This window comes from Myotis daubentonii, chromosome 16 (genome assembly GCF_963259705.1).
Source record: "Myotis daubentonii chromosome 16, mMyoDau2.1, whole genome shotgun sequence".
In the NCBI taxonomy this organism is placed as follows: Eukaryota; Metazoa; Chordata; class Mammalia; order Chiroptera; family Vespertilionidae; genus Myotis; species Myotis daubentonii.
Window position 1 is genome coordinate 47,350,143 of NC_081855.1, and position 14,441 is coordinate 47,364,583.

General features: G+C 37.7%; 1 protein-coding gene across 1 annotated transcript in view; it reads left to right on the top strand.

The window, feature by feature from the left end:
• Nucleotides 1-14,441, top strand: part of SKAP1 (src kinase associated phosphoprotein 1) — a 254,985-nt gene that overhangs the window by 57,245 nt on the left and 183,299 nt on the right. The window contains exon 4 of the mRNA XM_059670733.1: nt 7,518-7,634. Within this exon, the coding sequence (XP_059526716.1) occupies nt 7,518-7,634 (117 nt within the window). The remainder of the gene's footprint in view (nt 1-7,517; nt 7,635-14,441) is intronic.

Below are 14,441 nucleotides of genomic sequence, written 5' to 3' on the forward strand. Positions count from 1 at the left end.
GTGATCTTGGAGGTCTATATTACAAAGAAAACTCTCCTTTTATGCAGTATGTTAAAAGATGTTTTACATGTTTCAGGTCTGCTAATCTAACCTGTAAATCATCCTTTATTATATGTTGTTTTATTTTTACTCCTTGGGTGTTTGGAAAATTGTTCTTATATCTATTCATCGCATGTACATCATGTAGTCCCATTCTTCTTTAGCAGAAGATATTGGAATCCAACTGGCCTTACAGTTTTTCTTAAAAAGAAGTAATGTTGGTACAAATGACCCTAGAATGCATCAGGACTATAAGTGGATGCCAAGGTCTTACTACAACTTGTCATTTGGGAAAAAGAAAAAGAAGAGAAGAGAGAGCAAGATGAACCAATAGTAATAAAATTACTATATTTATGTGGGATTGTGTGTTTTCAACCTATTTTCCTACTGAGAGAGTTAAAGCATGATAGTGCTGGAAAGGAAATACATTCTGTAACTACGCCAGGTCAAAACTATATTTGGGTGCGGAACATGGTTCATTTTATGTGAAGCGAGGTCAAAATACCTAGGATCCAATACAATCAAACAGGAGATGCAGGAAACTATTTAATCTGTTTTGCTGACTAAACCCAAAGTAGTTGTGTTAAATTTTGTAAGCATGAAATTCATACCCCAAAGTGGCATTTTAAAAAAAATCGCTGCAACAATACTACTGCAGTAAGTTTGAGCCTTTGAATAGGGCGAACTCCCTCTTGAACAAATCACTGGCCACGTTCGGCCTTGTCTATCAGTTCCATGCCTAATGTGATTACTGCGATGACTACTACTTATAATAATTTATATTTTTGATTATAGATTTACTTTACTGAAGTAAGAAAATAGTAATTTATAGCACAAATCCACGTCATTCAGTATGCTTTGCCCTTGAGTAATGACCATAATGTATAAAGCATGCAGAGTTGGAGACTGTGCAGCTCAGTGGGCTAGAACAAGAGGTTAGTCATCAGACAAGGCAGGGTCAAAGCCTGGCTCTGCCACTTGTGAGTCACTTATGTGGCATTGGGGAAGCTATTTAATCTCTGTGTCTCATCTTCTTTTTCTGCAGCTTTGAGATAATAATATATCACAGGATTATTTTGAGAATTAGATGAGATAGCACACGGAAAGTCTTGACCCAGAGCCTGTAGCCAGTAGGGGCTCGGTAAGCTATTATATTTTTATCATAATTACTATAGTTGACTTTCTCCTCTAAGTCAAAATACGTTGGAAGTTCCATTAAATATCTTTATAGCAAAAAATAAAACACTAAAAATATAGCAGTCCAAGGAAAACAGAACTATGACCCAATAATCCCAGGTTATGCTGGCCTGGTTGTGATATGGTAAATGCATTCATTTTACAGTATATTCAGCCACATACTAGCAAATACCTACGTTTACATGTTTTGAATTCTGTCAAACGCCATTATTATTGAAAATATACTAACTCAGCAGGTCCCATTTTAGTAGCAGTTGAACAATAACGGTGGTAGATGGAATGTGTTAGCGTAAAGCCAGAATGATTGCTGACAGGCTGTAATCTGCGTTATGAAGTGTGTGTTGTCACGTATACAATTATTTGGTTTATATTTGTTGCTGCCAGCCCTCCCGTTCATTAATGTCCAGGAGTTATGCCTTTATGTGAAACCTAAGAAGGGTTAAAAAAAAACCCTCAGCTTTTTTAGGGGGGTGGGGGAGAGCAGAAGGGTTTGTTCCCATGGTGCCTACCTTATTTTTTTTTTCCCTGTTTTCTTTTTTAAGAACTAGGATGATGCTACACACTGCAGCCCACCCTACTGGTCAAAAGGAAAAACTGCATTACAAAGGACCATTTTCTTGAAGGAGAGGGGGGTGGGGGGGAAGAACTTTTCAATGGGCTCCCACAGGCATCTTCCCGAACAACCCACCACTGGCCACTGTAGTTCACTTTGGGAATATTATTAAGCTGTGCTGCCCTTTTGGTTATTGGATTCACAGGTGGTGTAGTGATGGTGCTATAAGTGTCTGCGCAGTTTGGTTCCATTTCTGATCCTTTAGATTGTGCTTCTCTCTGCAAATGGCATCCCTGAAGCCAGAGGTTTGTTATTCTTAGCAGGATTCTATGATCAGTTAACGGTACTCTACGTTAAAAACTTAGCTTTAGGCTCGATATATTTCCTGTCCACTCAAGATCTAGTTGGAGCAACTTATAAAAAGAATGATAAATGGGAACCTTCTTTACCTGGCCCATCATTTGTTCTGAAGATCTAATGACATTCAGTACCATTGCACTCACTGCTAGGGCCTTGGTGGGGGGGGGGGGGTGGAGGGGGGAGAACATTTATACATTGAGTTATGGCTACATGGAGGAGAGAAAAAAAGAGAGATGGGGCAGGAAGTCAGACTGTATAGAACAGAGAAGAATTTGAGACCTTCACTGCATATGGATTAATCACAAGAACTAACCACGCAAATCCAAATGTGTATTTAGAAACCAGTGAAGCCTCTAAGATGTTTTGTGGGGGAACACCATATATTTTCCAATGCATGAGTATGTGCAAAAGGGTCTGTAATTTATAATGGAAGTGCTGACAGAACTTTAGCTTTGGTGTTGCAAATGTGCTCCATAATATATTTACATGTGAGTAACGTTTCACACATATGGACACATGTGTACCCCACATATTTTTTTAGTTGGTGTTATATCCAATAATTTAGGTCAATGGTTGCAATAAGGAATAATAAGCTGCCGTTTTGCTAATCTTACCATAGTTCAGCTTTGGGAACTGCATCACTATTAAATTGGTCAGTGAAAATCTGGCCGTACTAATGCTATCAAGCATGAAAACTAACTGGATTTGGATCAAGGACCTTTAGTGATAGCATTTTATGTAGGACTGATTAGTTTAAAGGCAGAGCTGTATGTCTCACAGGTTCTTAAATATTAACTGGAGTCAGAAGTCATGTGTTCCCTTCCAACAGCAACAATAAAAACAAAAAATTGCAGACAATTTTATATTAATTTCAATTTCCTTGTATTACCCAAAGATGCTTGATGAAGTAATAGCAAACCCTGCAAAGCTTGTAACCATACTGTATAAACAGTTGGTTGCAGATGTGAAAAGGCCTTAATAATACCACTCACAGTTAGTCAGAAGAGAAGTAAAAGATGATGACTTTATACTTACATGAAAAAAATCACTGAGACTTTACATATTGAATAAGCAAACATGTTTATGTTTTATTTGTTATTTTCGCGTTATTTGTTATGCTCATACTACTTTCTGTCTTTTTTTTTTTTTCATTTCCTTCTCATTTCTTTGGTAAAATTGTCATTATGGCCTGTTTTTGTCCCTAAATAGTACCTGTAAGTTTAGGATCAGATGAGTTTGTTGTGAGTCAAAATAGTTACAAGGGGAACATCATCATGGTTCATTTTCCTCCCTGTTTTATTTGGAATTGAATTAGGAAATGAAAGGTTTTAGCAGTTTAATTCACTTCTCCATAAAGTTTATGGAGCAGCAACAGCTGGTTGAATCCATGGCAGAAAAATCCAACTTCTAGTGTCCAAGCTATTGTTTTAGAATTAAGGGGAGAGGGGTGGTGGAGAACTCATTAACTGTTAATGAAAACACAGGGGATAAAAACAAATCGCACAGAAACCCTAGCGAATAATTACCTTCCACCTAACACAAAGTGACTTTATCTTTCTGCTCCAATCCCTAAGAAATTCCCAACTTATCACTCTGTGGGGCATGAATGAAATTGAGTTTGACTCTCAGGAAAGAACAATAGAGAAATATCCCCCTTATAGGCCCCTCAGCACAATACTCAGTGGAGAGCCTGACATTGAATGTACTAAGGAGTGTATCTAGCGCCCAATTCTTATGACACTTAGGATGAAGGAGCAAATTATCAGCTAATAGCAGGTGAACCCTTGATATAGTTCCCCCAGATCTTGTTTAGAAATACAAAGAAAAGGGACTGGAGGTAGTGGATGTGATGAATGGAGATACTGTGCGTTAGAATATATATGTCTGTATAGAAATACATTGATTCTGAGTGAGTTGCAATGGGAAAGTGTGTCTCTAGTGGCAAGGGTTGTTGCTTGTGAGAAAGCCACTCTAAGCAGATGGAGTTCTGGCCCTAATTGGAGAGCTGCTGGAGTGGAAATGTCTGTCACTATAGTTTGTGATCATTTATGTCGGATCCCACTGGACTCTCGTAGTGGCCACTTGGAGCTGCGACTATCAGAGCTGTAGATGAATCCAGAGATCACTCGCGGTTATGTTTTTAACAAAAAATGATGTTATGAACTTAAACACATCCAAAATGACCACGGTAATTGCTGGTTCTTCTATAAAACTTTTCACCCATGCATCTTGAGTAGTTGTAATCATTTTATGTGTCTGCAACAAGCAGAATCCGAAGTAACCGCTTGAGCTAAAGCTGACCCTGTAATCATTTTAATTACATGGGAGTGTCTATTTATATGGTGTTAAAGGCTTTTTCGGTGTACGCCCAAGGGAGTCGGGCCACTTGATATAACATTAAAAACACTTACAGCAACATCTCCATCATCAGGAACTAATTCTGCTTGGATGTAAAAACGTATTTTCAAATACTTCCCCCACCGCAACCATTTTTAATACTGACCCCAGCTCTGTTTTTGCCGCATTGTGTACCTTTGTTGTTGAATGCTTTATGGAGGCATGGTCTTGTATTTGGCTGTTAAAAGCCCACCTTGGGGAACTATGTTCAGAAACCATACGAATCATGTGGAAGTGACTCTTCCATCGGAAGTTGGTAAATCAGATGCCAAGTCCAGGCCGGTATTTTGAGTAAGACTTTAAAAATGGAAGCTCTAGCCCTGACATTGTGGCTCAGTGGTTAAGCATATACCTATGAACCAGGAGGTCACAATTCAATTCCTGGTGGGGGCATGTGCCCGGGTTGCGGCAGCTCAGTCCACAGTGCGGGGCATGCAGCGGGTGGCCAGTCAGTGATTCTCTCTCATCGATGTCTCTATCTCTCTCCCCCTCTTCCTTCCTCTCTGAAAGCAATAAAAATGTATATTTTTTAAATGGGAGCTCTAAATGCAATTGGAGTAGCTCCTGGAACAGAAAAAGGATATTAATGGGAAAACTGGGGAGATCTAAATAAAGTCTGTAGTTAACAGTGATGTACTAATGTTAAATTCTTGGCTTTGACAGATATACCCTAGTTACATACTTAGTTGACATTTGGAGAAACTGGGTGAAGGTATACCGGAATTCTCTTTACTATCTTTGAAATACTTATAATAAATCTAAATTATTCCAAAATAAAAAGATCATTAAAAAGCCACAAAGCAAAGCAAAACCCTACCTGATCTGCTTATTTTAAAAAAAGTAAAACCTGGGATGCTAGAACGTATAAGAGAGTAGATTTGTCAAATTTCTGAAGCAAGCAGAAAACTGTGTCTAGGATGTTAGTTGATAAATAATGTTCAGTCTATCCTACAAATGTTAAACGTTGCATGGCAACCCAAACTATTTATTTTTTTAAAAATTGAATTTGGTTTAGCTCAAAATTTTTCAATTGCTTTAATTTCACAGCTCACTTTCAGGTTACCTGCCAGTCAGTCTATTTAGATCATGTTGATAATATAATTTCAGTGGATTTGCATTGATGCAAAGTTTGCGTAGTTAATCCTCAGTCTAGTATTTGAGATTTTTTCTGGTTATAATGGAATTTTCATAGTGATACTTTAAGCATAATCATAAGCTTTCTATCCTGATCAGTAACCTAATAAAGGCAAGCATTTCTTGTGGCTCTGGCCAGCGACTGTTATATGAAATGTTGTTTGCTTTTCTTTTTAATTTTACTTTTCTTCTCCACAATAAACTCCACAGTTTATTTCTGAAGTCCTATATCTGCAGGTGTTCTGCTCAGTTATGAACATCTACCTTGATCATAGAAGAGTCTAGATATGATCATCTAATTTATGGAAGGAGAAGGCTACAGCCATCCTTTAAAAAAAAAAAAAAAAGAAAGAATAGTTTATTGATTTTTAGAGAGAAAGGAAGGGCGAGGGAGAGGGAGAGAGAAGCACCCATAAAAAAGCACAACATCAATAGGCTGCCTCCTGCACGCCCCCTACCAGGGACCAGGCCTGCAACCCGGGCATATGCCCTTGACAGGAAATTGAACCGGCAACTTCCAGGTGCACAGACGCCTAACCAACTGAGCCATCCCAGCCAGGCTGCTATTCTTTTGTTGTTGTTGTTGTTGAATTTATTGGGGTGACATTGGATAATAAAACTATACAGGTTTCAAGTGTACAACTCAATAAAACATCATCTACATACTGTATCGTGTGCTCAGCCATTCTCTTTTTATCATTTTATACCCTCCCTATCCTTCTAGTTTAATTGTAGGAAATAAACCTTTAAAGTGAAGCAATACAGATTCTATGTAGGTTGTTTGGTTTCACTGCTCCCTAGTTGAAATCCAGGGCCAAAACTCTACAGTGTTTACTGAGATTAGCATTGGTGATTTCCTTTGGAAATTAGTATTTGAAATAATATTAAATTCAGTTGAAAATCCCCTTTTCATGTTTGTGAAATGAACTGAGCAGCTGTTGGTGTCCTTTTATCAGCAGACTGTACCTCTGTTTAGGGGATTTTAAGGAAAGCCATTTGCAATGCAGAGCCTTTTCTTCCGGTTCCTGAATGAGCTAACATCTTCCGCCTGAACCTTTTAAAGTATCATAATAGCATGGGCCACTTCTACAAAATATAATCCAATGTATGTTGAAAACACCCAAAAGAGATTAGCATTGTTTTAATTGCATAATTCAGTATTGTATATACATTACCTTTCATCAAAGCCATTTTACAGAACAAATATTACCTTCTTAGGGCTTTTAGAATTCCTAAGAGGTTGGTTGCATAGGCTGTAAACTAGAATTATAAAGAGAGAACTTTCTTAAGAATGCAAAACAAGTAGCGATTGAAATTGGAATAGAATCCGGCAAAGGCCAGGTTCTCTATATTTTTACTTCTCTTATTTTTCAGAACAGGAAAGCATATTGCCCTTGCTCCATTATATTACACATGGAAGGTTAACCCTTTGTGTAATTTATTCTATTTCATTTGGAAATATAAAGAGAAAGAGGCATTCATGATCAAGGTCATAATTAATGGAGATATGGTATATGTGGGTACATATTTATATTGCTATATTTTCATTGTAAGTGTGGTGGAGAAGCTTTTCTCTGGTGATAAGAGGTCTCCCCACCCTAAGCTAACAGCTACTAAGCTCTAGTTAGAGAGTAGTTGAATGGAAAACTTCCCATCCAGGTAAGTTGGTTTTTGAACTTATTTATCTGTTTCTCATATGTTAATGGATAGTGGCCATGTCCATCAAGATATAGCTCTTGCTATATCTTTTTATGTGAATACCAGAAGAAATATACAAAGACCTTTATAAAGTTGCCCAAAGTATGACCTTACTTTTTTTCCTTTTTTTGTCCCTCAGGGGGAGACCAAGCTGAAAATTACCTTGGACAGGACAGCTCCGATGATAATCACAGTGGAATTCATGGCCCTTCTCTCACCTCAGATGCACCTTTTTTGCCAGATTATCAGGATGAGGGTGAGTGTCATTTTTCTGGATTTTGGCTCATCACACTTGGTTATTTTTTATCCTGGTGTCTTGGCCCTCTGTCATTTGACTCAAGCAGCCTTCGGTGTGGGTTCTCTGAATTGATAATCACTAGCTTGCAAAGAACAACTATTTGTTTCGTTGTGGTGCTGGGCCTCCTGGTAATTCAATACTTCTGAAGTTAATGTATTTAGGAAAACACTAATTCCACATTGAAGCAGGAAGACATCATTATTGATCTTTTTATAAGAACTGTAGCTCAAAAGCTAAGAGGGCATTTTAAGACGGGAGGGCCCAATTTACCATTCTTTCAGATTTTTTTAGCTTCATAGAGTTGCATGAGAATTAGCGCTTTCATTTTATGGTTATTGGATTATTGATTTATTGTTGATTATTTGAAATTTTAAGCTCATCATATTATAATAAGATATCATTTTTACCCATTCTTTTCACATGCCCGACCATATTGGTGTTGTTCAAGGGGAAGCCACATGAACCATAGTGCAAATCTTTTTGGAGCATCAATTTTACTTGGAGATTTAGGAATGGGAGGATTTAAATAATTCAACTGTTATAAATACTATCTTTATATTAAAACACATTGCTGTGTAATAGAGTCGGATGCCAAATGTAGATGAATTTTTAAGATACATGAATATAAAAACGTTGGCTTGGTGGCTGCCAGTTTCTGGCTCAGACTCAGCTATCCCAAGGGTGGGAGTTCGCTGTGCCTCTCTGGCATCTGGCCACTTGAACAGAAGGTTTGATCATCACTGATGCACATGGTTATCTTATCAAAGTCTCTCTTGTGCCTTCCCAGTGGAGGGAAAAGGTAGAGATGCTGCTAAACTGAATATTAAATTGGAAGCTTATTACTCACTTAGGAGTTGGGAGTAAAGTTGGTAAATTATTCCTTATTTCTCTTTATTAGTCCGTAATCTTTCAATTTATTTTTATTCCAAATTTCCCTATGACTTCGGCATTTTCCAAGTGTTCTTAATCTCTGTATTCCCTTCTATTTTCAATTCATTCATGAATTCTTATTTCATTTAGCTCTTTTGGTGATTCTTATTTTCTCCTTTGCATTGACTTGATAACCTCCACTATGGATTCAATCACACAGAAACATTTTATTTTGTTTGAGCTTTATAAACTAGCACAATTAGTAATATGCGCGTTTTAGAAATTGGGCCCTGTAAGGTGAGATCTGTATTCAGGTATGACACTAAAAACATTGTTTGGATTGAGAGCTTAATAATTACATTAGTAGCTGATTAATAATTGAAGAAAATTAACAGTGCAAAACATTAAAAAAAAAACGCTTTCATTTGTTTTTGATTAGTCTAACGCTTGACAGAATTAGAACAATAGTACCTTGTTCATCCATAAGTCACTTATTTGGTATTCCCAACTTTCCCAAACACAGCTGAAAACACAGTGAGCGAGCCTCTAAGTAGAAGTAGGTGTTCCTGAGTCCTGTGCTAACACTTATGTACCTTATATTTGGGAGAGCCCCTGCGGCCTTCGCTGATTTCTCAGCCCACAGTGAGTGAAGCATCAAATTAGAAGAAGGGGTACTGTCAAGGCATCAATTGAGCTATAAGCAAATAACATTGAGGTAAGAAACAGAAAAACAATTAAAAATTTATATAGAAAACAAAATTTATAATTAAAACAAAATTTACATGGAAACTTTAAAAAAGCTATCCGGGGACGTTCTGTATTGTAGAGAGAAGCAGCTCAAACTCTCTAAGAGCTCAGTACCTGAACAAAGTGGAACTTTCTAGCTAGCATTTATCGAGCCTTGTATCTGTTTTCTAAGCACTTCGAGCGTATCATTATTTAAGCCTCAGAACAGCCCTAAGAGGTAGATATTAGGATTTATCTTTATTTTCCAGATAAGGGAGCTGGTACCAAGGGAAGTTGACTTGTTTAAGTGCCAGAATTTATACTTACAAAGTCCGGTTCTAGAATCTCTGTTATTAACCACTCCACTATCCTTACTATTATCCTCATCTAACTTATCCAAAAAGATGGGTTCGTGTTCCAGACATTTTGGTTAAGACTATACCAAACACATCGCATGTTTGGAAATATTTTCATTAAAAATAGTTGAAGTTTAAAAAAATTGAGTGTGGCCAGACAACAAAGTGGTGGTTACCAGAGGGAAAGGGGTATTGGGGTGAGGAGGGGACCTAATATATGATGATGGAAGATGATTTGACTTTGGGTGAGGGGCACACAGTACAATATACAGATATGGTATCATAGAAATGTACACTTGAAACCTATATGATCCTATTAGCCAATGTCACCCAAATAAATTTAATAAAACTTAAAAAAAAATCATGTTGACATTTTTCTATTATCTGGAAAGCTCCAAGGAGGAGAATTCTATAATGGTTCCCCATAACAGAGGAGTTAACTATGTTAGTAATGTTAAATTCTTACTTAATAGATTTTTATTTTTAATTCTGTGCATAAAAGTTAAAAGAATTCCCAAAGAGGCAGAGTCAATGGTAGAGGTAAGAATATATTTGTTTATACGTGTTAAAAACTTAATTGTAGGATGGTGAAATAATGTTTAAATATGAGTTTCTATAAGGCATTGATTCTAGTACATGCCTGAGTACTTGATAAATAATGAACACAGTACATGTTTGTTTCCTTCCCCTGAAAAATAAAGGTGTATACATTTTCTGTGAAATTAAAGAGAAGGTTAGAAAGATGTTAAAGTTTTAAGTAAGTGTACCCTGCTTAACTAGAGTTTACCATCATAGAGAACAGTAATGCTTGGCACACTACTTATTCATTATTTCTACAAACACTTATTTAGAGATAAGGCACTAGCAAGTCAGTGTGCTAAGTTGTGAGTGAAATATGCAATTAAAAAAATCAGACACAGTCCCTCTCCTCATGGCACTTACCATCTCATTGGGAAAAGACACTATTCATAAGTAGACAAACAAATATAAAGTCGGTATCTTCAGTTGCTGGTGAGATAGTTAAGGGCATCCTTTTTTAAAATTGTATCTGCTTTTATTTTTTTTAATATATTTTATTGACTTTTTACAGAGAAGAAGGGAGAGGGATAGAGAGTTAGAAACATCAATGAGAGAGAAACATCGATCAGCTGCCTCCTGCACACTCCCTACTGGGGATGTGCCCGCAACCAAGGTACATGCCCTTGACCGGAATCGAACCTGGGACCCTTGAGTCCACAGGCTGACGCTCTATCCACTGAGCCAAACCGGTTAGGGCTGCTTTTATTTTTTTTTAAGGGCATCCTTTTTTAAAAAAGATACTTTAACTTTCTTTGTAGTGCCATTATTTTAGGCTTCTGGAATCTTACCTTTATTAGATAATCAAAGGACACTGCTAAAATATTTCGTTTTTGTTGCCTTCCACCTCCAACTAGTGTCCTAAAGGTTCAGTTATAAAAGGACATAAGGTCTGACCCATCTGCCCATAGTTTCAGTGATGAGAAGCAGTAACCGTGGTGTGTGTCATGTTTGGGACATGCTTTTGTGAGAACTACAAAGAGATCTGGAAGAATATAGAAACCTGGCCAGGTGCACAGCGAAAAATGAAAACCAAGGTTACAGGCTAAACCATGCATAAAAATGAGAGCATGTTGCCACCTCCTCACAATTCCTTCTTCTTTTCCTTTGTAAATGCCCTCAAACAAGCGCATAGCCCCCCCCCATTGGAAATGAAAACTTGCTAACAAGTAATAACATTTAGATTTCTAAACCTAGGGAGGCACACTTTCTACCATATTGAAGGAAAAAAATTTAGTATGAAATGCGGAATACAATAACTTTACAAGAGTCAGCCAGCTACGAAGCCCATTGCTTTCATGGTCCAAAATATACACTGGATTTTAGTGTGTCCGTAAACTTATTTTATTAGTACAATGAATAACCCCTCTGTACATACATTTTTAAAAAGATGGATTGGGGAAAGAAATTATTCTATAAATAGGGTATAGTGTCTCCTTCTGGAAGAAAAAGAAAAACATTTTATAAGAGATGAAATTTACAATCCTATTAAAAAAGCCTAATATGCTAAGTGTCTGACCATTCATTCGACCATTTGACCAGCCGCTATGATATGCACACTGACCACTAGGGGATAGACGCTCCGACCAGCAGATTAGCTTGCTGCTGGGGTCTGGCCCATTGGGACTGGGCCAGATGGGCCGGACACACCGGTGGGGTCCCTCGGCCTGGCCTGCAGGGATCAGGCTGAAACTGACTCTCCGACATCCCCCAAGGGGTCCTGGATTGCAAGAGGGTGCAGGTCAGGCCGAGGGACCCCACCGATGCATGAATCCAGCTGGGCTATGATATCCTTTTTAACCTACATGCTATTTGGAAGCATTTTTGCATGTGTGTGTATTTTTCCTGGTTTTTGTTTTGTTTTAGTTTCTAGGGATTTTTAAACCTTTTTAATATTGACTTCTAATTTTATTACATTCTAGTCTAAGAACATAGTTTACTAGTATATTATTTAGATTCTTTGGATCTTATTGAGACATCTTTTGTGGCCTAATAATGATCAGTTTATGCTTATGGGTTGTGTGTGCTCCCAAAGTATTTATTGAATACACTCTTATTATTTTTAGGCTTGTAAATATTATTCTTCAGGTCTTTTATATCTTAGCTTTTCTTTTATCTGCTGAAAGGGTTGTGTTAAAATCTCCAATTACAGCGGTAGAGTAATCCATTTTTTCATGTTTTGTTTTACATTTTCAAGGTCGTGTTATTAGATACTCATAAAGAGCTCTAATTGTTTTTTTAAGGTTTCCTCTTACTGAGCTGGAATCCTATCCCTAGAGTTTCCACTTATTAAGCAAGTCTTGCTATCTAAGTCTACCCATAGCACCCCCTGATAGACTTGATACGCAATGAGTATAAAAGATGTTTGTTTATAAGCCAGTTTGGGACACCCGTTGCTGTGAGTCGTATATAAGGCGTGATTTTAGTGTATAAATTACATTGCTTCACAGAGTAAATAAACTGTATTTCTTATAGTGTTTACTGAGGTATATAAATTAATGATGCAGTGACTGGTGGTGAGTGGCCTCACTGATCAGGTAAAACTCACGCCGAATCCCGCTGACAACTTTGGAGAAGCATGTGTGTATCCAGGGCTGCTCTATTTGGAATGTTAAAGGCACCCCTTGCAGGCTCCATCACTGGTTCCCTAGTACGTTAGAAGAGTTAATGGCCTAAAAGGAGGAAGCGATTTGCTTCCTTCTCACTGATAGAGCCAAGCGCATTACTTTCTTTGAGTGTGTGTATGTCTGTTTTAATGACATAAATTATGAGAACATACTTAAAGCTTTTAGTTCCCTTTTGTTCTCTGATATGAAGATAATGAAAGTGACTCAAGATAGTCTCTGTCCATATGTAAATATATAAATAAACGTATGTGCAGATGCTCATACATCCAAGAAGCATGTATCTCATTTTCTATTTATTCTTTAGACAGTTGCTTTCATCTTTGTTGCTCACAGGTATATTTTTCTTTAATAAAAGCACATGATTCCCGTCCACCCTGATGGAATTTATGTGTGTTTAGACTGCACATTGTGAAGAAACACAAAACTTTGTTTCCATGTCTGTGATTTGGGGGCCAAAGAACAAATTCTGCTGTAAAACACATACTTCCATGAGCGTGGTGAATTTCTGAACAAGTTTCCGTTGGCTCCAGGTGAGCCCCTCCGATTTCAGATCATGGTTAGAAACTAAGGACTCCGTGTTGAGTTAGCCGTGATAAGGGTAAGTAAGCTGTCACTAGGATTGCGGTGGCTCCTTCATGAAGATAAATGTCTTATTGGATCGAAGACATCATGTCGTTTATGTAATCTGGTATAAATCACCGATGAAGATGACAAACTGGGTTTCAAAGTTAACAGTAATTTATATAACTTAAACAAATGATTACCAAGGAGCATACATGTTTTGTGAAGAATAAAAAAACAATAACAATTATCTGTCTGTGACCTGCCCATTTTTCATTCTTCAGCCCAGCACGTTGCGCTGTTGGTTCCTGTTTAAACTCTAACCTCCCATCCAGTGCCCAGCAAAACCCTCTCACATATGATGATGGCTGGATGCTTCCATAATGCTTCTTTCACCAGGACAAATTCTTGGCAAATTTAACGCACGTTTGTACATAGACTCATGGTGTTTCAGAGCTGGAAGAGGCTTGGTAATCACCTAATCTGATCTCTGTTCTACCAAAGAGGAAACTAAATTTTATTTTTCCTTTTTTATTGAATTTATAGGAGTGACACTGGTTAACCAAATGATACAGGTTTCAGGTGCACAATTCTACCACACATCATCTGTATACTGTATTGTGTGTTCACTACCACAAGTCAAGTATCCATCTATCGCTATTTATCCCCCTATACCTCTTCTCCCTCCCCATTCCCCCACCCCCTAGGAGGTAACACACTGTTGTCCATGTCCATGAGTTTGTTTGAGAAAACGAAATTTTATTTTTTTTTCTCACAAGAAGTTAGGGGCCTGGCAAAAGAGAAAACTAAATTTTAGAGGCTCAGTGCTAGGTCCTATGGCTAGCGATGTTCGTTTCCTCACCTGCATGCTCTCAGCACGCTTTTCGGTGCAGATCCAAACGGTTTTGCAGGAGGCCTGATCGTGGCTCTGAATCTATTTCTTGAAAGTTTTTGTCAAGTTCTTCAAACACGTGTGTCTCTTTGGCCTGTGAATGTTCTTAGCCTCTTCCCAGAATAATTTGGGAACAGTCCATTTTATAAAGAACTTC